This window comes from Berghia stephanieae, chromosome 7 (assembly GCF_034508935.2).
Source record: "Berghia stephanieae isolate SIO BIC M18660-M18661 chromosome 7, UCSD_Bste_1.3, whole genome shotgun sequence".
NCBI classification, from domain to species: domain Eukaryota; kingdom Metazoa; phylum Mollusca; class Gastropoda; order Nudibranchia; family Aeolidiidae; genus Berghia; species Berghia stephanieae.
This window is the reverse complement of record NC_088366.1, coordinates 35,058,965-35,076,464: the sequence shown is the minus strand read 5'-3', so window position 1 is coordinate 35,076,464 and position 17,500 is coordinate 35,058,965. Positions and strand designations below refer to the sequence as shown.

Below are 17,500 nucleotides of genomic sequence, written 5' to 3'. Positions count from 1 at the left end.
AGAGAGAGAGAGAGACGGAGAGAGGGGGAGAGAGTGAAAAAACATTAAAAATTATTTTAAAAGCAGTTACATAAGTGAATAACCGGAAAAGCTAGGGAGTTCGGTTCATTGCCTGCTTAATATAATTAACCTTCAACAGGTTGGGTTTGGTTTCATTACAACCTAAAATTATATTTCAACAGTTAACCAAAGAGAACAGTAAAAATTGTTCTCTCAGTGGAATAAGAAGGGGGGGAGGAGGGGTTATGTTTTTGTTTTGTTTTTTTTGTTTTTTGTTGTTTTTGTTTTTTAATAATTCATATAATAGAAATAGACAGCTGCTTTTTATTGTTAAATGATGATTAACTGGTGTCTCGTGTCTCCTGTTTTATGGAAAACAAAATACCTCTTGAAAATACTGGAGAGGGGGGGGGGGGTAGATACATCTCAACTCCTGCTCTCTTCAGTCTCATTTTTATCTAATTGTCTGTCTCTTGCATTTTATATTTCCTCCCTCTCTCTCTCTCTCTCTCTCTCTCTCTCTCTCTCTCTCTATCTCTCTCTCTCTCTCTCTCTCTGTGTGTGTGTGTGTGTGTGTGTGTCTCACACACACACACCCATGCACACACACACACACACACACTTACACATAATATAACACATACATATGGAGCCCGCACACATCGACCTAAGTTAGTTTACAATTAGCCATGCCTTAATTATTGACACCTCAAGTCGCCATGTTGTTTCAATTACACAACAATCAATTAAATACCAGTTATCTGATAACGTGTCACTTTGTTTTATGGCCATATGTCTATTTTTATCGCTGCCATGTTCGTCAATCTGACACATGAAACACTGCCGTTCAATACTGTCGTACCCTGAACAAAAAAAAATACACATTAAAAAGATTTTGGCTAGAAAATTCTTTCTTCCAATATCAATCGATTAAAATACCCCTCGTCTTGTTTAAAGACTCTCAAACCTGGGACTTCAAAGAAGTCTTGAAGGAAGTCCCGGGTTTGAGAGTTTTTGACGAGATGAAAGTCATTTTAATCGATCGATATTTGAAGGACGAGTTTTCTGGCCAACATTTTCAAAATGTGTTGCTGTTTTTGTTTTGTTCTTTTCAGAGTACGGCAAAGAGAAAAGCAACCTTTTTCTGACTAGAATTATTTATGTCGGGAGATTAAAATGGTTCCCAATTGTTTTGAAATCTCAAGTTTAAGTATGTTTTACAAGTTGAGAGCGTAGTCATTTTTGTCCATCGATATAGGAAATAAAACTTTCCTTGCAAAACATCGGGGACTTGTAATACTACAGCTGAACAGAATAATATAGTTCATTTTCATGAAGCCGTGGATTATGCATTCATTTAAATCTAGGCGAATTAGCGTGTTAATAGTCTGATTTTCGTCTTATATCGGAAGGTCATGATGTTGTGGCTTTATGATCTTGTCGAGAGCTTCGGACCAGTAGGTCACCGAAGCGGAGCAAAGTTGAATCATTGGAAAAGATTCCTTACTCACATTATCTCACTGTACTCAGGAGTAAAATAAATACCTGGCTGGTAAAAGCGTTGCCTCTGACAAAAATAATTGTAATAGCACCTTACAGGCGTTTTGTCTTGTCCTACATATCAAGTGTTGTTGTTTACTTAGGACCCATGTAAAACTCATTGAGCACATTAGGGGTATTGCGCGAAAAATAACGCTCAAGTTGTAAGTTTGCTTTAATTTGATTTGTTTTTTGTTCGAGCTTTGTTTTAGTTTTTTGCGGGGGTGGGGGGGGGGGCGTAGGAAGTTAAGAAACGGTGGGTTTGTTTTGGTTATAGTTATTGGGTTTTGTTTTTTTTTGTTTTTGTTGTCTTTTTTGGGTGAGGGGTACTTTTATATTATTGTTTGAAATCGTATCTGTTAATTTTTACTTTTTTTCAAATTTTTTTTTCTCTTTTTTAAAATTATTTTTTTATTCTTTTATTTAAGGTTTTGTCCAATATAGTTTCATTGCAAATGGGTTTTTAATTGGGTTACGGCCATTAATTATCCGAAAAGGTGTGTGTTAAACTGTTTGAGTTAGGTTCGGGTCATACACGTTTTTAAGTTCGTATTTTAAAAGTTTACAATTGATCTAATCACATAACTGAAGGTGTATTCTTCTACTGACTTATGTTTCTAGCTACTTAATGAGGAAATGATGGACATAGATACTTATTTTATATCATTCTCAACTACCTCTTTAAATACTTTTTCAGTCCACTTCCGGATCCGTGTTATGGATCAACACAAGCCCCGGACTTTGTCACCCCCATCTTCTGGAAATACCTTCTGGCAGATTGAAGCTGAAACGAGTATCCTTTATGGTAAGTTGGCTTTTTAGAAATTAAAGTACAATCACATATCAATGTATTTATTTATATATATATATATATATATATATATATATATATATATATATATATATATATATATATATATTATTGCTTATTTATTTACTTAATTCGTTTATTTATTCATTATTCTATTTTTTGAAATATTTACATCGAGGGACATGTTTCTCTCCGTGTTGAGAGCAACTTTGGCTCGCCATAAGTTTGAATTCTGCTTTGAACACAGTTGATATTTTAGCCCCACCTTGAACTTTATGATGTAACCATCCTAAATCTTGCTACCACCATCTCGTTTCCCCTGTAGCTAGAAACTTAGCCTCTGTTGCTCACTTTGCGGCGCTGTACTGCGGCTAACGGCTTAGTTATTTTGGGATTTTATCTCAAAATAGCCTCAAGAAAACTAATTTTCCCTGAGTATTGATGAAATGAATTCTATTTGAATTTATTTCACTTATCAATGACATTGCCAGGTATTGTGTGACGTGCATACAAGCTGTAATTTCACTTAATTGGATGAACCATTAAATTTCTCCAGGTGAAGTGATTCGATGGGAGCAGCAAATACGTCTCCGTCATATGACCACCAGGAAGTACTTGTGCATTGGCGCCAATCATGAGATCAGCCTCACCAGTGACAACGAAGATCCCAAAACTGTCTTCAGACTGCATTCTGTTCTCAGCGTAAGTTTTTTTTTTTGTTTGTTTTTCTCATAGTCTTTCAAGTAAGTAGTTCTTCGGAACAGTAGGTCTCTGGTACTTGTAGTAGTAGTAGTGGTGGTGGTAGTAGTAGTAGGAGTAGTAGTAGTAGTAGTAGTAGTAGTAGTAGTAGTAGTAGTAGTAGTAGTAGTAGTTGTTGTTGTTGTTGTTGTAGTGTAGTTAGTAAGTATAGTATAGTAGAAGTAGTAGTAGTAGTAGTAGTAGTAGTAGTAGTAGTAGTAGTAGTAGAAGTTGTTGTTGTCGTTGTTGTTGTTGTGTTCTGTGTGTATGTGTATGTGTGTTTGTTGGTTGCATTTTGCTTTGTGTTGAGGTTTAAATGCATAGTAATTTACTCCTTGAGTAAGTCCTGTATATTTTATCTTATTCAGGAAAGGGACGAGATCCATTTTGAAAGCTATGCCCGTATTGAGCACGTTCTGACAGGATTCTGGCTCCATGCACTCAAAGGTATGTTATAAGTTGTCACGTGTATTTGATCACCGTTCACTACTTGGTGTTTACTTTAATGAGAAGTGGAGTGAGTCCATAATAGGGAATGAGATTAGCGGAAGAGTAGCGTCCCTTGATTGGACGTCACCCATAGTCTGTGACGTCACCGACGGAAAAGTTATTAGAGAGAGAACGTCATGTTGGTTGTGCGCATGCGTCTCTCGTCCTCGCTAACGGTTTTTATCTAACGATTTCTTTTTTGTGGTTCGTTTGTTCACTTTTTCGGAGATCGACGAAAGTGTGAGTGTGTGGACAATTGTTACAGTGAATGACATAATCAGTCGGATGGTGAAAAGGTTTGAACTGAGATATTGGCAAGTTTAGTTAGAAGGTCAATTTTTATCAAAAATGAGTTCTTGTCATAAATTATTAAATCAACCCTTTTTGTACATCTTCAGGAAATATCAAAGCTTAATTTCATTTCTAAATTATATTTTTTACAGCTAGTCAAGTTGAAAAAGTATGAAATTTGAGAACAGTTGCTGGAAAACTTTCCCATACATCTGACCATAACTTGATGAAAAATCACTCGATTTACTCAAATATTAAAATGTTCTGGAGAGCACATTCTTTCAGAAAATGAAAAAAAAATGCAAATCCAAAATTTCCACTTTCTGACTGATTATGTCATGCACTGACACAATTCACAACTTTTTTTCTTTTGGACCACGGATGTCATATCCTTTCCGATCGGGGGGGGGGGGGGGGGGGGGGGGGGGAAAGAGGTGGTGAGAAGGGAAGTATCTCTTAGTTTGTTTGTTTTTAAGTAGAAGTCTAAATTCGTATCTTTTGTGTAAAACGGGCCAAGTTGGGAGTAATTACTATTCGCATGGCTATACAACCGTTTCCATTTCTCATAGAAATAGGTACATCTCCTATAAAAGTCATGTGAAGCATAAAATGGCATTCTAATGAAAAATGATTAACTACAAGTCTGGCAAGGGGGCAATGGGACCTTTACTTCCCTACTAATACCAGTAACCTCCTACCGCCATCCAATACAAAATTATTCTCACGAGTAGCATTGGCCAATTATTATTATTGTGGACTGTAAAGACCGCTGGCGCATCGGGAATGTTGCTTACATGTATTCGGGCTTATACTGTTCGGCCAGCGGTAAAAGTAACGTTTGGTTAACCCCATTGACATGAAATACAAGATGCGCATTGAGTACTATTTTCTCTATTGAAACCTGTCGTTCGGCGTAATAATACTTCGTGCACGTCAGAGCGCGACCAATATAAGAAAGCAAAGAAACAAGGGCCTTCTACTCTTCCGGTTCCAAAGTCATTGGAAGTGTGTATGTAAAAAGTCATAAGGAGGGCTAATAATGAACAGGTTACATCGTGAATCATAAGGTTGCATAACTATTTTAGTGGCAGAGTTAAGATTATGGGACGTAACAGCGGAGGGTGGATGATCTTGTTTGACGACCAGCATATATTTAGACTAGCTAATAAGATGTCATCACTTTGAAACCAGAATATTAATTGCACACCGGAAAACAGGTTTTCACACTTTCAATGAGATTGGAACCAGTTTTATGACATCACACTTTGTTCCCCATTTTATGCGTTGTCACAACTTGGAGACCACAACTATTTTCACTTAGGAATTCATGATCTGTTGACGATGCAAAAATACGTTAGTTGGACATCTTGTAATAATTATATATGAATCAAATGTCTATCCACTCATTCGATCAAACCAGTCTGTGCTGAACGTCCTAAAATCGAGTGACTCCGTGTTTATTATCATTGTTATTTTTTAAATGTTCGTATCCATATGCATTTGATTTGACTTGTTGGGATCATGAAATGATATCGAATACTACTCATGTCATATTCATTACGTCTCTTTACTAAGATACAATAGTCTCTAATGTCGATTTACTCATGTCAGATTACAGTTAAAAGTTAAAGTTTTGACGGTATGTTTAGAATTGAGACGGGGCGGGGGGGGGGTGGGAGAGTGGGGGGGGAGACGGCCGAGCTAATAAGGTATTGCACTACATCTGAGGGATCCTGGTTCAATCATGTTCGTCCTCTCATCTCGTTTCTGTTACTTTCCTTTAACAAGAAATGTTGTCCCAATCGCTCATTTTTGCGACGCTGCACTGCGGCTGATGCCTGGGTTATCTCGTATATTTGTCTAAGATAGACCCTTAAGAAAAAGTTCTACTTCTTGAATTTTATGGAATTTATTTATATTACTTCTTATAAAGTTGCTTATGCTTAGTCTAGTTTATTAATTTATTCATTATTAATATTTTTGTGCGTGACTTTGTGTGTTTTGTTATTGTTATTGTTTTCTTTAAAACACTATCGAACCCTTATCATCCGGTGTATAGTGGTTATGAACATAAAAACAAAACAAATTTTGCCTCTTATGGATAGTAAGCATCTCCCCAAGGAAAAGATAGATCAGTTGAGTTTGGACCAGAGCAATGCATAACTATTATTGTAATCATTAGATGCTCAAGGGTGTACGAGATTAGCACGGCTGGCCTCAAGTGCCGACTTGGGTCTTTTATTGGTTGCAAAAATCAGCATAACTATCGGGTAATAAAATGGCTTTTGTTTCCGATTACAATAAATGCATCTTAATATCATCGATCGCAGCTATTTGACATTTATTCTCTCTCTCTATCTATCTATCTATCTATCTATCTATCTATCTATCTATATATATATATATATATATATATATATATATATATCTTTCTTTCTTGCTTTCTTTCTCTGTGTGTAAGTGTGTGTGTGTGTGTGTGTGTTTGTGTGTGTATTTCTCCCTCTCACTCTCCCTCTCTCTCTCTCTCTCTCTCTCTCTCTCTCTCTCTCTCTCTCTCTCCATACCTATCTAACTATCTATCAATCGTCCAAACTATTGATCCCTTTATCTAAAACATTCAAGGAACTATTTTTGTTTCATAATTCTATAATTCAAATTTTGAATTCAGTTTGCATCTTGCCTTTGGTTCCTGGGCTTGTTTGTTTTTCTAATTGTTTTTTTTTCGTGGGGGGGGGGGCTGTTTTGTTGTGCTTTTCTTTTTTGTTTATTGTTTTTGTTGGGGGGTTTTTTGCATGTTTAACCTTGTTTTGTTCTTTCCTCTTACAAATGTACGTTGTCTTACATCACCCGAGATTGATGCAGACAAGTCCCGAATTGCCCCTTCGTACGTGTGGCAAGAAACTTGGGTAAAGCTAGAGCAGAAAGAAATCTCCTTCGAAAACGCGTTTCGGTTCATACCTTCTTACATTCGAAGGGGGCTGAACCACAAATAGGTCACAACTCTACATTATTTTTTTTATTTTTTTTTTTGCGTGCCGGTGCAGGGGTTTTAACCCGGGACCTCCGGACCAGGATTTTTTCTGGCCTTTTTGTGTAGGTGCTGATATACACTACGCCATCGAAGCCGACGATGTTATGAGATCACTTATTTCTTGTGTTGTTGATGGGGACAGTTTTCATCAATCCTTATCCTTATCCGATCAGAGCTCCTCTCTGGGGTTTTACTGGGAGTGCACTTGTGTAATTGTTTATTTGTATAGCTATCCTCTACCCTTTAATTTGGCACAATGTGGTTTAAACATACTATCTTTAAACTTTTAGAACTTCAAAATACAACACATTCCAATAAGTTCATTGTATTTCTCCAAAGACGAGGACTACGTCCGAAAACAGTTCCGTGGTGTTGACGTCGACCAAGAACAAAGTATGAGGGGACTACGATGGGACACTGCCAACGTCAGACAGGTGGGCCAATAGCATAATTTTCTAATCTGTTCACATTATACCGCTTTACGTCGGAGTCCGATTTCATACAATGTATGTCCGATATTGGGAATTACAATGACTCGAGAGAGATATACCCTTCCCGATTTCGGTCTATAATCCCATTATGACACATATTTCTCCTAATCCTTTCTTTAAAAAATATAGCATTGTAGAGAACATTGTACTTATTTGAGTCAATAAAAAAATTGATACTGCGCACAACTCTACTGAAAGTTTTGAAAATTAGAAATGTATTTTTTACAGATAGATAAACAGATGACTTGATTTACTTTTATAATTTAAAGTCAGTTTGAAAGTTCGTTGAGTCAAACAGATATCATAAAATATGTACCAACGACGACACTTGACTCCCAAAATCAACTAATTTTGACACTGTAAAAAGTTGTCAATTTGCGTCATCTATTTATGACATCAAGTATTATTATAACTTCCGTTGTGTTGTTGATTTAGCGGTGATCAGTGTTATGTATGTTCTAATTGCGTGTATGTTTGTGTGTGTGTGTGTGTGTGTGTGCGCGTGTTTGTGTTTGTGTGTGTGTTGTGTGTGGTGTATACATGTGTGTGTGGGTGTTGGCATTTTTCAGCAAATCGTGGCATTCATAGTGATATTATTCACTTGATTACATGAAGGTGTGTCAGTCGCCATTTTGATTCTTTTTTTACTATTAGGGTTAGCTCGAGATCGAGGATATTTATTTTTCTATTAAGGTTAGTCATAAGTCGTAGTAAAGGTGCTAGGATGTTTGTTTTTCCATAAGTTAAGTAAAGGGGAGACATTCCGAAAGCTCCTACATCCCAGTATTCTTTAAATTTGTATTTTCACCGTTGATATTTTGTCAGGCATTTATTTATTCAATTTGTCATTATATCTAGAAGTATTTTGAAAACTCTAGAACAAACCTTGATAGATTTGTGAAAGTTTAAAATTTCTTAATTTGACCATTGTTTTGATTTTCAGCCGCCATTTTGATTTGTTAAATATTGAAAGGTAGTGCAAAGCAGTCCGAGATTTGTTTTTTTTTTCTATTAGGGTTAGCTCGAGAGGTTAGTCATGAGTCTTATTAAAGGTGCTAGGAAGTTTGTTTTTCCATAAGTTAAGTAAAGGGGAGGCATTCCGAAAGCTCCTACATCCCCAGTATTCTTTACATTTGTATTTTCACCTTTGATCTTTTGTCAGGCGTTTATTTATTCAATTTGTCATGATTTTTTCTATTAGGGTTAGCTCGAGATCGGATGATTTTTTTTTTTCCTATTAGGGTTAGTCATAAGTATTATTAAAGTGCTAGCGTGTTTGTTTTTCCTATTGGGGTTAATTAAAGGTACTAGGTTAATTTTTTTCTTGGGGTTAGTTGAGGGAATATATTATTAAATATATTATTGGGCCACACAGAAAAATCAACCGAAGATATACCAAATTACACAGACAACGTTGTTTACCAATCTGCCCTCATTAAATGATGGTGAGTACAGTATCAAATGAAAATAATTCTTTCCCCGCGAAATTGCGGGCTTTTTACTAGTTATTCATTATTGTTTTAAGAGAACCAAACAAACAATGAATATGGACGTGAAACGCGTTATTTGAATGCATAGTTCTTGTAAGATGACACCAAAATGTTTTTTAAAATAACAGGTATCGATATTGATCCTTTTTATTTCATATCAGCACAAGAAATTATTGATGAATCATGTTGATTCATTCCAGCTAGTCCGTTGTTTAGTCTAACCAATTTGCTGATGTTTGTGAAATGAAAATTTGATAATTTGGGAAACATTAGTTTGTTGAATGGGTAAAAAAGAGAAGTATTTTAGTACAATGTTAGTGTTTCATCTGTTTTAGTAGACTAATATTTTGCTTGTTAAAATATTTTCTATGAAGGTCATGAGTCGTAATAAATCGATTTGTGTACCACGTCATCAATGAGTTTATATATGTTAACACACTACGTCATCAGTCGGTCAGATAACCATTATTTGTCGGACTCTAATCTAATCAACTGGGATTGGAAATTTTATAATTATATCAAATGACATCGTAGTTGCTGCTTTCACGAAAAAGCAGTAACAGCGGTGCAACTTGTTATTTAATTGTGTTCAATTTATTACCCGCAGGCGAGTACTTGTCTTTAAAAAAGTTTGTATAATTTGATCCAAAAAAAAGAACACAAAAGTCCTATGCCAAAGTGTGTATTGTAATATCTTTCCTACAGGTTTCAGCCAGTGGAGAGAGCATGTACGATGATGCCTTTACGATACAGTATGTGGAAAAGGCTTACGTAGACGATTTCAACTACGTCGCTGGCATGGTGCCTTTTTTATTGAATCTTATCAAAGATGTGAGTATAGCTTTGACTATAAGCTGGTGGTTAAAAGTTAAAAGGTTAAAAGTCGCAACTGGTGGGGGCTTTTCTTTCCCACTATACTTGATGTCCCCCTTTTTGTGACTTTTTTATCAGAATGAAGCAACATGAATTCGCCAAATCGTAGGTGTGAGCTGGGATGGAGTCAAATGAAGAGTATTTACTGTCCTGTCAAAGATTATATTTTATTTGGTATAGATGATTGACCTTCACACTCGGGCCCAAAAATATGCTAAATGTCGTAAAATTTAGAAAAATCCTCACTTTAAAAAAATAGAAACTTTATTTCAATTGACCTGTAGCGCGCTCAAAAAATGGTAGCCCGGTAGATGTATGTGACACAGACCAAGATTTTTCAAAAGAAGAAACATAGTTGTTCAATTTTACGACATTTATTTCAACACTAACCAATGGGCATGAGTGTGAGAGTACATCACAGATAGTAATTTACCTATTATTCTCTTGTAAAGTATCCCAATGTTTGGATAGTGTGATTCTTCCAGGTATTCTTGGAATATCTTGGTGGTGGTGGTGGTAGTCAAGAGGAGGAGGAGGAGGAGGAGGAGGAGGAGGAGGAGGAGAAGGATGATGAGGAGAGGGAGAAGAAGAAGAAGAAGAAGAAGAAGAAGAAGAAGAAGAAGAAGAAGAAGAAGAAGAAGAAGAAGAAGAAGAAGAAGAAGAAGAAGAAGAAGAAGAAGAAGAAGAAGAAGAAGAAGAAGAAGAAGAAGAAGAAGAAGAAGAAGAAAAAGAAAGTGAAGAAGTAGGTAGAGAGTAGAAGGAGAGAGAGGAATGGGAGGAGGAGGAAGAGGAGGAGGAGGAGATAAAGAAGAAAGTGAAGAAATATGTGGAGGAGGAGAAGAAGAGGAAAAAGAAGAGGAAGAAGAAGAAGAAGAATGGGAGGAGGAGGAGGAAGAAGAAGAAGAAGAAGAAGAAGAAGAAGAAGAAGAAGAAGAAGAAGAAGAAGAAGAAGAAGAAGAAGAAGAAGAAGAAGAAGAAGAAGAAAGAAGAAGAAAAAGAAGGGGGGAGGAGGAGGAGGAAGATAGAGGAAAGAAATAAAGAAAAGGGGTTTTGAGACTGATGGAGAAAGGGAATAAAGAGGATCAATCTAAAGATCTATGAATGGGTCCAATAGAGCATGAGATTATTAAAGAGCTAGTTATTGTTTGTTTTGCCGTTGTCTGCGAGGGGGATCAAATATGTAAGAAGATGTAACTCATGAAGAGGGGAACAATATACCCAAAACACGGGCCTTTTGTTTGTATAGTATAAAAATACAATGTTCAGTGATTAGACTTAATGAAGTACCAATTTTATTTTTCAGAGAACTGATTGTCAGCTTCTGAATGCCAAGAAGACGCACCAAATTCTCACAGTAAGTCCATGCTATTGTACTTTGTAAGAGTTCAAGCTCAAGTTGAAGAGTTTACCAGTATGGCCAGTAACCATAAAATCTCTTTTTAGCACATTATTATAACATTTATAAAAATATGACATTCTTTAAAAAGAGAGATGTGACAAAATACAAAAGAGAATAAAAGCTTAGCGGTGGTGAGAATCGAACCAGAGAACTGACGGGTATGGCACCTTCTGTGCCTTACTGTCGGGAGAGGGGGGGGGGGGGGCTGCACTTTACAATTGAAAACATCCGCAGAGGGTGGCATAGTGTGTTCCTTCCATGTTCAAGCGAAGGGGGGAGGGGATGAAATGCAGTACAAGTTGAGTCTTGGGGTCGATTCTCATCAATGGAAAGTTTTTATTCTCTATTGCCTTCTAGCACTCACCTACTTTCTTTCCTTTTTGTTATTAGTAACATAAGTGCTTGATCGACTCGCATGTCTTAATTTATTATGCACGTTATTATCACATCCATGAAACGATGATCAGGGGTATAATGAATAATCCTGAATTATTGACTTAGTCCTTTCCGCTCCTTAACCACTTAACTGCCGTACTTTGGAAATACACGTATTTCAAAATTTAACCAGAAAACTCATACTTCAAATATCGATCGATTTAAATGACTCTCGTCTTGGCAAAAACTCTCAAACGTGGGACGTCTGAAGGACGAGTATTCTGGTCAATTTTTGAAATGCATGTCTTTCCAGTGTGCGGCAGTTAACTGGCTGGTTAAGGAGCATAAGAAATCAACGGTTCAAACCCGTTCAGACCAGTAAAACTCTTGAGAGCTAACGAAGAAGAGGGTATAGGAAAGATCACACAGACGGAAATATGTGTGTGTGTGAGTGTGTATGTGTGTGTGTGTGTGTGTTGGGGGGGGGGGGAGGAGTGTACTTCAGAAATATTAACAATGGCGAGATTTGACCATCCAAGGCGAAAGTGTTTGAATTGTTTTCTGCTCTCTTCTTGGTAATAGAGAACAAAAGTGTGATGTCAAAAAACGGATTCCAATCTCAATGGAAATGTAAAACCACTCTTCCGTAAGACCGAATCGTGTGTATTTATTTTTTTTTTTTGGTGTCAGAGTGATGACATCTTATTTTCTAGTCTAAAGATGAGATGCTGGTCGTCAATAAAGATCATCCACCCTTTCCCTTTTACGTCCTGTAATCCTAAGAATTTGCACATATAACCTGCTACTAAAATAGGTATGCCACCTTATGATTCATTATGTAACCTATTCATTATTAGTCCTCCGAAGGATAAGTACATATACGCTTTCAAATAGTTTGGAATCTGAAGAGTGCACCGTCACTTCTCTGCCTGATTGTTAATACAATTCATCATCACATAGAGTAACTCAAAGTAGATGGTTGATTTATATATTAATAATTTCAAAAGTTTCCTAGCATCATGAGCTCCGGGGTGTCTGCTTTCTTTATCTAATTTGTTCCATACTTTTAGGTTCTCGAGATAGAGATTTTTTAGCAAAAGATTAGTTTCCATAATATGGGAACATTTATCAGTCGTCCACAATAAGGAATAGCAACACTCTTGGTCTCAAAATTTGTTCATACGAGACACCAACACGAATACAATTTTATTGCTTTATTGTTATTTATAATGGGGAGAGATATGTTACGAAAAATAAATGTTTCTGTATTTATTACCTTTCAGGCTATGGAGGAATTGAGAGGGTTCATGTACATCCACGGAATGACCAGCAAAAACAGACAGAAACTTATGAGGAATTTGAGGGTGAGGCTTGTCTCTCTGCTCTCTTTTCTTGAATTTTTTTTTTTGTTTCCTTTTGTTTTTAATTGTTTTGTTTGTTTGTTTTTTTGCGGGATTTTTTTGTTTGTTTTTTCTATTTTTTTTTTTTTAATATTTGGGGGGGGGGGGGGGTTGGGTTGTGGGTTGTTGTCTTTTTATGTTTTCAATTTCTTTTGTTTTGGTGCTGTGTTTGTTGTTTCTTTTTGTTTTGTTTCTCGCTTTGTTTTGTTTTGTTTATTTATTCCTCGCTTTCAGGGATTGAGAGGGGCTGACTTGATGGTTTGCCTGTACTGTGTTGTGTTTGTTACTTTGTAGTTTTATGTGTTATTGGATTCCCTCACTTGAATTTCTTTTCCCCATTTCGGGTTTGTTTGTTTATTTGTTTGTTTTTTGTTTGTTTGTTTTTATTTTGTGAATTTTCTATTTCATTTCTTTTCATATTGAAGTACTATCTCAACCTTGAAGACTTCTTCACTGTGTTCGTTTCTAATTAAAATGTCAAAACTTTATTGCTGTAGACAGCTGTCATGGGATGCAAGCCCAACGGAAAATAAATATGCAAGATCGTTATGCGCAGGACCATTTTAACTTCAATTTTATGTATTGTTCATAGTTTTTAAAACATTCTACATCCCAAACTAAAAACTCGTATTATTTTGATTCACTTTCCTAGGTGATTGATCTGCTGGTAAAGATTCTCCAATGCCCTCTGGACGAGAAGCCTGACGAGGTCAACCTAACCTCCGTCTTTAAGGAGGCATATGACATCCTTTACACTTACATGATTGGACGGTCCAGGAAAAACGCCCTCTATTTTGCCAAATACATCGAATTCTTTCAGACACAGTTCACTCAAAAGGTAAGGCCATGGTATCCGTCCTGAGACGGGGAGGGGGGGGGGGAGGTCCGATAACCCTATTGTAGGGCACTAACTCTATTCACAAGTAAAAATGTCCGTTTCGAATCCAGATAACCTCACTTGTTTATCTGACTCTTCTCTCAATTGAAATCTAAAAAACGTAAGCTTGTATATAGTGCAATGACTACTTAATGTGCTCGAGTAGATTTACAGGGTGTTCCCAAGCCAGCAGAAACATTTAACAAACGATGTGAGATACGATGTGAGGCTATGTTACAATAATATATTTCCACAGAGACAAAGCTAGTACCGGCCAGTTACTTGTTTTGTTGCCTGAGTAAGATAAGAGAATGTGAGTAGGAGCCTTTTCTAAGTACTCAACTTTGCATAGCTACAGAAGGACTCGAAAAAGGGACGTACAAGTCCGAAGGCGAGTGTCATACCACAAGACCACAAAGCGTAGAGCTAGCAGAGATCGTTTGTTAGATCTGACTGAAAGTGCTTTGCGTTTTATCTGAAGGATTAGCATACCCTTGTAAAACCGTCTCAATGGGGCCTATGACTAAATGACTATATGTATCTGCTCTTCTATCGTCGAAAAGGAAACCGCGATTAAAAAGAATTAGGTTCTCAAAATATTTATAGGTTAAATTTCTTTTAGAAAGTGAGACCAAGGCGAAGGCAAGTTCAGTAAGAATGATAGGCGGTGAGTGAGTTCATTGCATAATGGAGTATCACGGAGCGTCAGAATTACTGTTAAATGGTTTGATCCCAGTAGAAACTCTGAATACTTTTCTCATGACCTCGTAATATAATCTTTATTTGTTGTCGGACAGATGGACATGATGACAGAGGTATGTCTTTAGAATGAGTTGATTATGTGTTTAGAGTTGCCTCTAAAATAGTATGATAATGAAGAACGATTTTAGAGGGATTCAATGTTTGTTTGTTTGTTTTTCAGTCATTTTTTCAACGTCTAAGCTATATAGATAGGTGTCAGATAAAATATCCAATGGAACTTATAGCGTTTGTATTCATTTCAATGTAACAGTCTTCATTATCTACCGCCTGTTAGGGGAATGAAAAGAGAACAACTCAAACGACTATATTATTGTTTACATAATAGTGTTGTTCTTATTCCAGGGTGGCATTGGTCTCAACGTCGCTCAGATGATAGTGGAGCTTATACGTGACAAGAGGAAGATTGTCGATCGCATCACGCATGCGCAGATTGATGAATTCGTTGCTCTTCTGGAGAAATCAAAGGTATGTAAATCTTTTTATTAAATCATTTCAATCAAAAACGAAATGTAGACGCCCAAGAAGACGTCCATACAATACGTCTTTATTTATTTGTTTTAAACCTGTGATGTTGTCTTTAAAATCTTCTGAATTATTTGCATCTATTCTTTTGCGTCAAAGTTTTATTTTCGAATAAATGAATTTCAATGTTTCTGACCAGTGCATTTGTTTTCACATTGAAACAGTTGATTTTGTTACAATGCTAAATTTACAATATAAAAATAAGAAGACCTGTGTGTGTCGTTCCAAATGATTTTGGGTGGGTAGGTAGTTTAGGTAGCTGTGACATACAAATAATTGCTGGAAAACAAAACTGCCATATACTGACAAAACACGTTTTTCTTTTATTGGCCGTGACTTTTTTACTTCAAATATTAATTGGGAAGCAGAAGTCGTGACCTCAAATCTTCATCTATTCCGGATCAAAACTTATTGGAAGTGTGTAACCAGTCTTCCAGACAATGCATAAACAATTAATGTGTTACGTATTTAATCATAAGTGGCATAACTATTTTCGTAACCGGATTTATAGACAGATTATGATGATTACGAGGCGGAAAAGACCAGAATTAATTTAGGCTAGAACACAAGAGCCATCACTCTGATACCAGTAGATCAGTAGCACGTGCATTACTCTGTCCTCCGGGTGACTAGTTTCCCAGTTCCAATGAAATTGGAACCAGTATTATTTGACATCACACGATTATTTTCTATTCTAAGATATCTCATATTTAGGAACTGCTGACAAGTCTAGGTCATGGCTGTCTTGAATACACACCAAACAGCAGAAATAGTAGACCCTACAGAAGCTAAACATTCTTCACTCACCGTTGTCACGTAATGTTAAAAGTTGCCGGTTTGTATAATGTCACCTAGTCCAAATTTTCTGATGGATGCTAGTGAACTTGATCTGGGTAGCATGCATTAACTTGATGTGGCCATGATTGAGGCTCATCTTAATTCATGCCGTTGTAAGATAATTTTTTTAATTTAAATTACGCCCTACTACGTGGCATCGTTAGTTGCCGTCGCTTATGCCGTCCGTGAAGGAATATAGATAACCTAACAAACAGACGTATGATGTCAAGAGGAATCACCCTTTGTTGTCCAAAGTGAGCAAATTGGAGGTTAATAATCGTGCTCAAGGAAAATAGTCCCTCAAGCGTGACTCAAACCCGTGACCATCCGGGTCACACTGCAATGCTTTAACTTGGTATAGAATAGCACACAAGAATCCTGTAAACTATTTATACTCGCAATGGAGGTAAACCTTGATCCAATACTAACTGGGTTAGAAGAGAATTTTTAAAAGTTGAGCCAATTAAGTGAATGCTTAAGACAGAAGGTACTTATATTTATTTTAACGGCTCGTCAGCCTTTTCCCCAGAAACATCAATGTAGACTGGAATACAGAACCGGATTTTGAATAAACCTGACTTGTGTTGTGAAAGAACATTAAATTCAAACGTTTATATAAAACTGTCTCTTGTGGACTAACGAAGGCCAAAGGCCAAATGTGATACCGTTTGCTTTGTCCTCTTCCTACCACTGTTTGTGAGATTTTATATATTTAAAAAAACTCTTTTTAACCTTAATGACTTATTAAGCACTTTTAAACTCCACGTTGAAGGTATTATGAGGCAGCGTGGCTCAGCGGCACGGTCTTTGCTTCGTACCCGTAAGGTATTGAGTTCGATCACTCGCCGCTGCCTTGAGCAAGTCACCTTGTCCTAGCTCAATTTGCGGCACTGCACTGCGACTAACACCTGGGTTATTCCAGTCTTCCCTTGGGATAGACCATAGAAACAAATGTCCCCTATGGGATGAATAAAGGGAATTTTGTTTTATCTATTTATTATAATGATCCATGTCAATGAATTGTACTTTTTATACCGTCTTCTTCATAGAACTACAGATTCCTTGACTTGCTGCACGTTCTATGTGTCTGTGATAATGTAGCCATCCCCAACAATCAGTCCTACATTGTGGAGAGGTGGCTGTCAAAGGGACAGGTTAGTAGTAGAATATTAAATCAACATGTTGAAAGTTATCATGAGATAATAACTCCATAATATGTGACATTATCTAAAGGTGGAATGTGACCCATCGCTTCAAAACGGATGAACAATATGACAAAAAGTTAATAAAATAGTTAAAATGATTAAAGACCTGGTATTTTACTTCATGCTCCTTTAAAATGTGTATTCTTTAGTCTAAATTGAACGAAAAGTGTTGGTATAAGTTTTATATTTCTGACTATAAGTTTAATTTTGACCATCTAAGCCGCTCCTACATTATCCCGTTTTGAAGCCGTGGGTCGCAAATAGTGACCCACAATAGAATTGGAAGTCAAAACAACAGAACGTAGAAACATGATGTTTTATAGCAGAATAAATATAGATAAGTATTGAATTATTGTAAGCTTCAATTTAT

The 17,500-nt window shown here is 36.6% G+C and overlaps 1 protein-coding gene across 1 annotated transcript in view; it reads left to right on the top strand.

Annotated features, from left to right (window-relative positions):
• The window catches only part of LOC144977146 (inositol 1,4,5-trisphosphate-gated calcium channel ITPR3-like), a 171,663-nt gene that overhangs the window by 64,870 nt on the left and 89,293 nt on the right, over nucleotides 1–17,500 (top strand). The window contains exons 13-22 of the mRNA XM_078922006.1: nucleotides 2,237–2,344; nucleotides 2,907–3,052; nucleotides 3,457–3,535; nucleotides 7,239–7,333; nucleotides 9,586–9,711; nucleotides 11,057–11,107; nucleotides 12,811–12,891; nucleotides 13,580–13,765; nucleotides 14,909–15,031; nucleotides 16,975–17,079. Coding sequence (XP_078778132.1) covers nucleotides 2,237–2,344; nucleotides 2,907–3,052; nucleotides 3,457–3,535; nucleotides 7,239–7,333; nucleotides 9,586–9,711; nucleotides 11,057–11,107; nucleotides 12,811–12,891; nucleotides 13,580–13,765; nucleotides 14,909–15,031; nucleotides 16,975–17,079 — 1,100 coding nt within the window. The remainder of the gene's footprint in view (nucleotides 1–2,236; nucleotides 2,345–2,906; nucleotides 3,053–3,456; nucleotides 3,536–7,238; nucleotides 7,334–9,585; nucleotides 9,712–11,056; nucleotides 11,108–12,810; nucleotides 12,892–13,579; nucleotides 13,766–14,908; nucleotides 15,032–16,974; nucleotides 17,080–17,500) is intronic.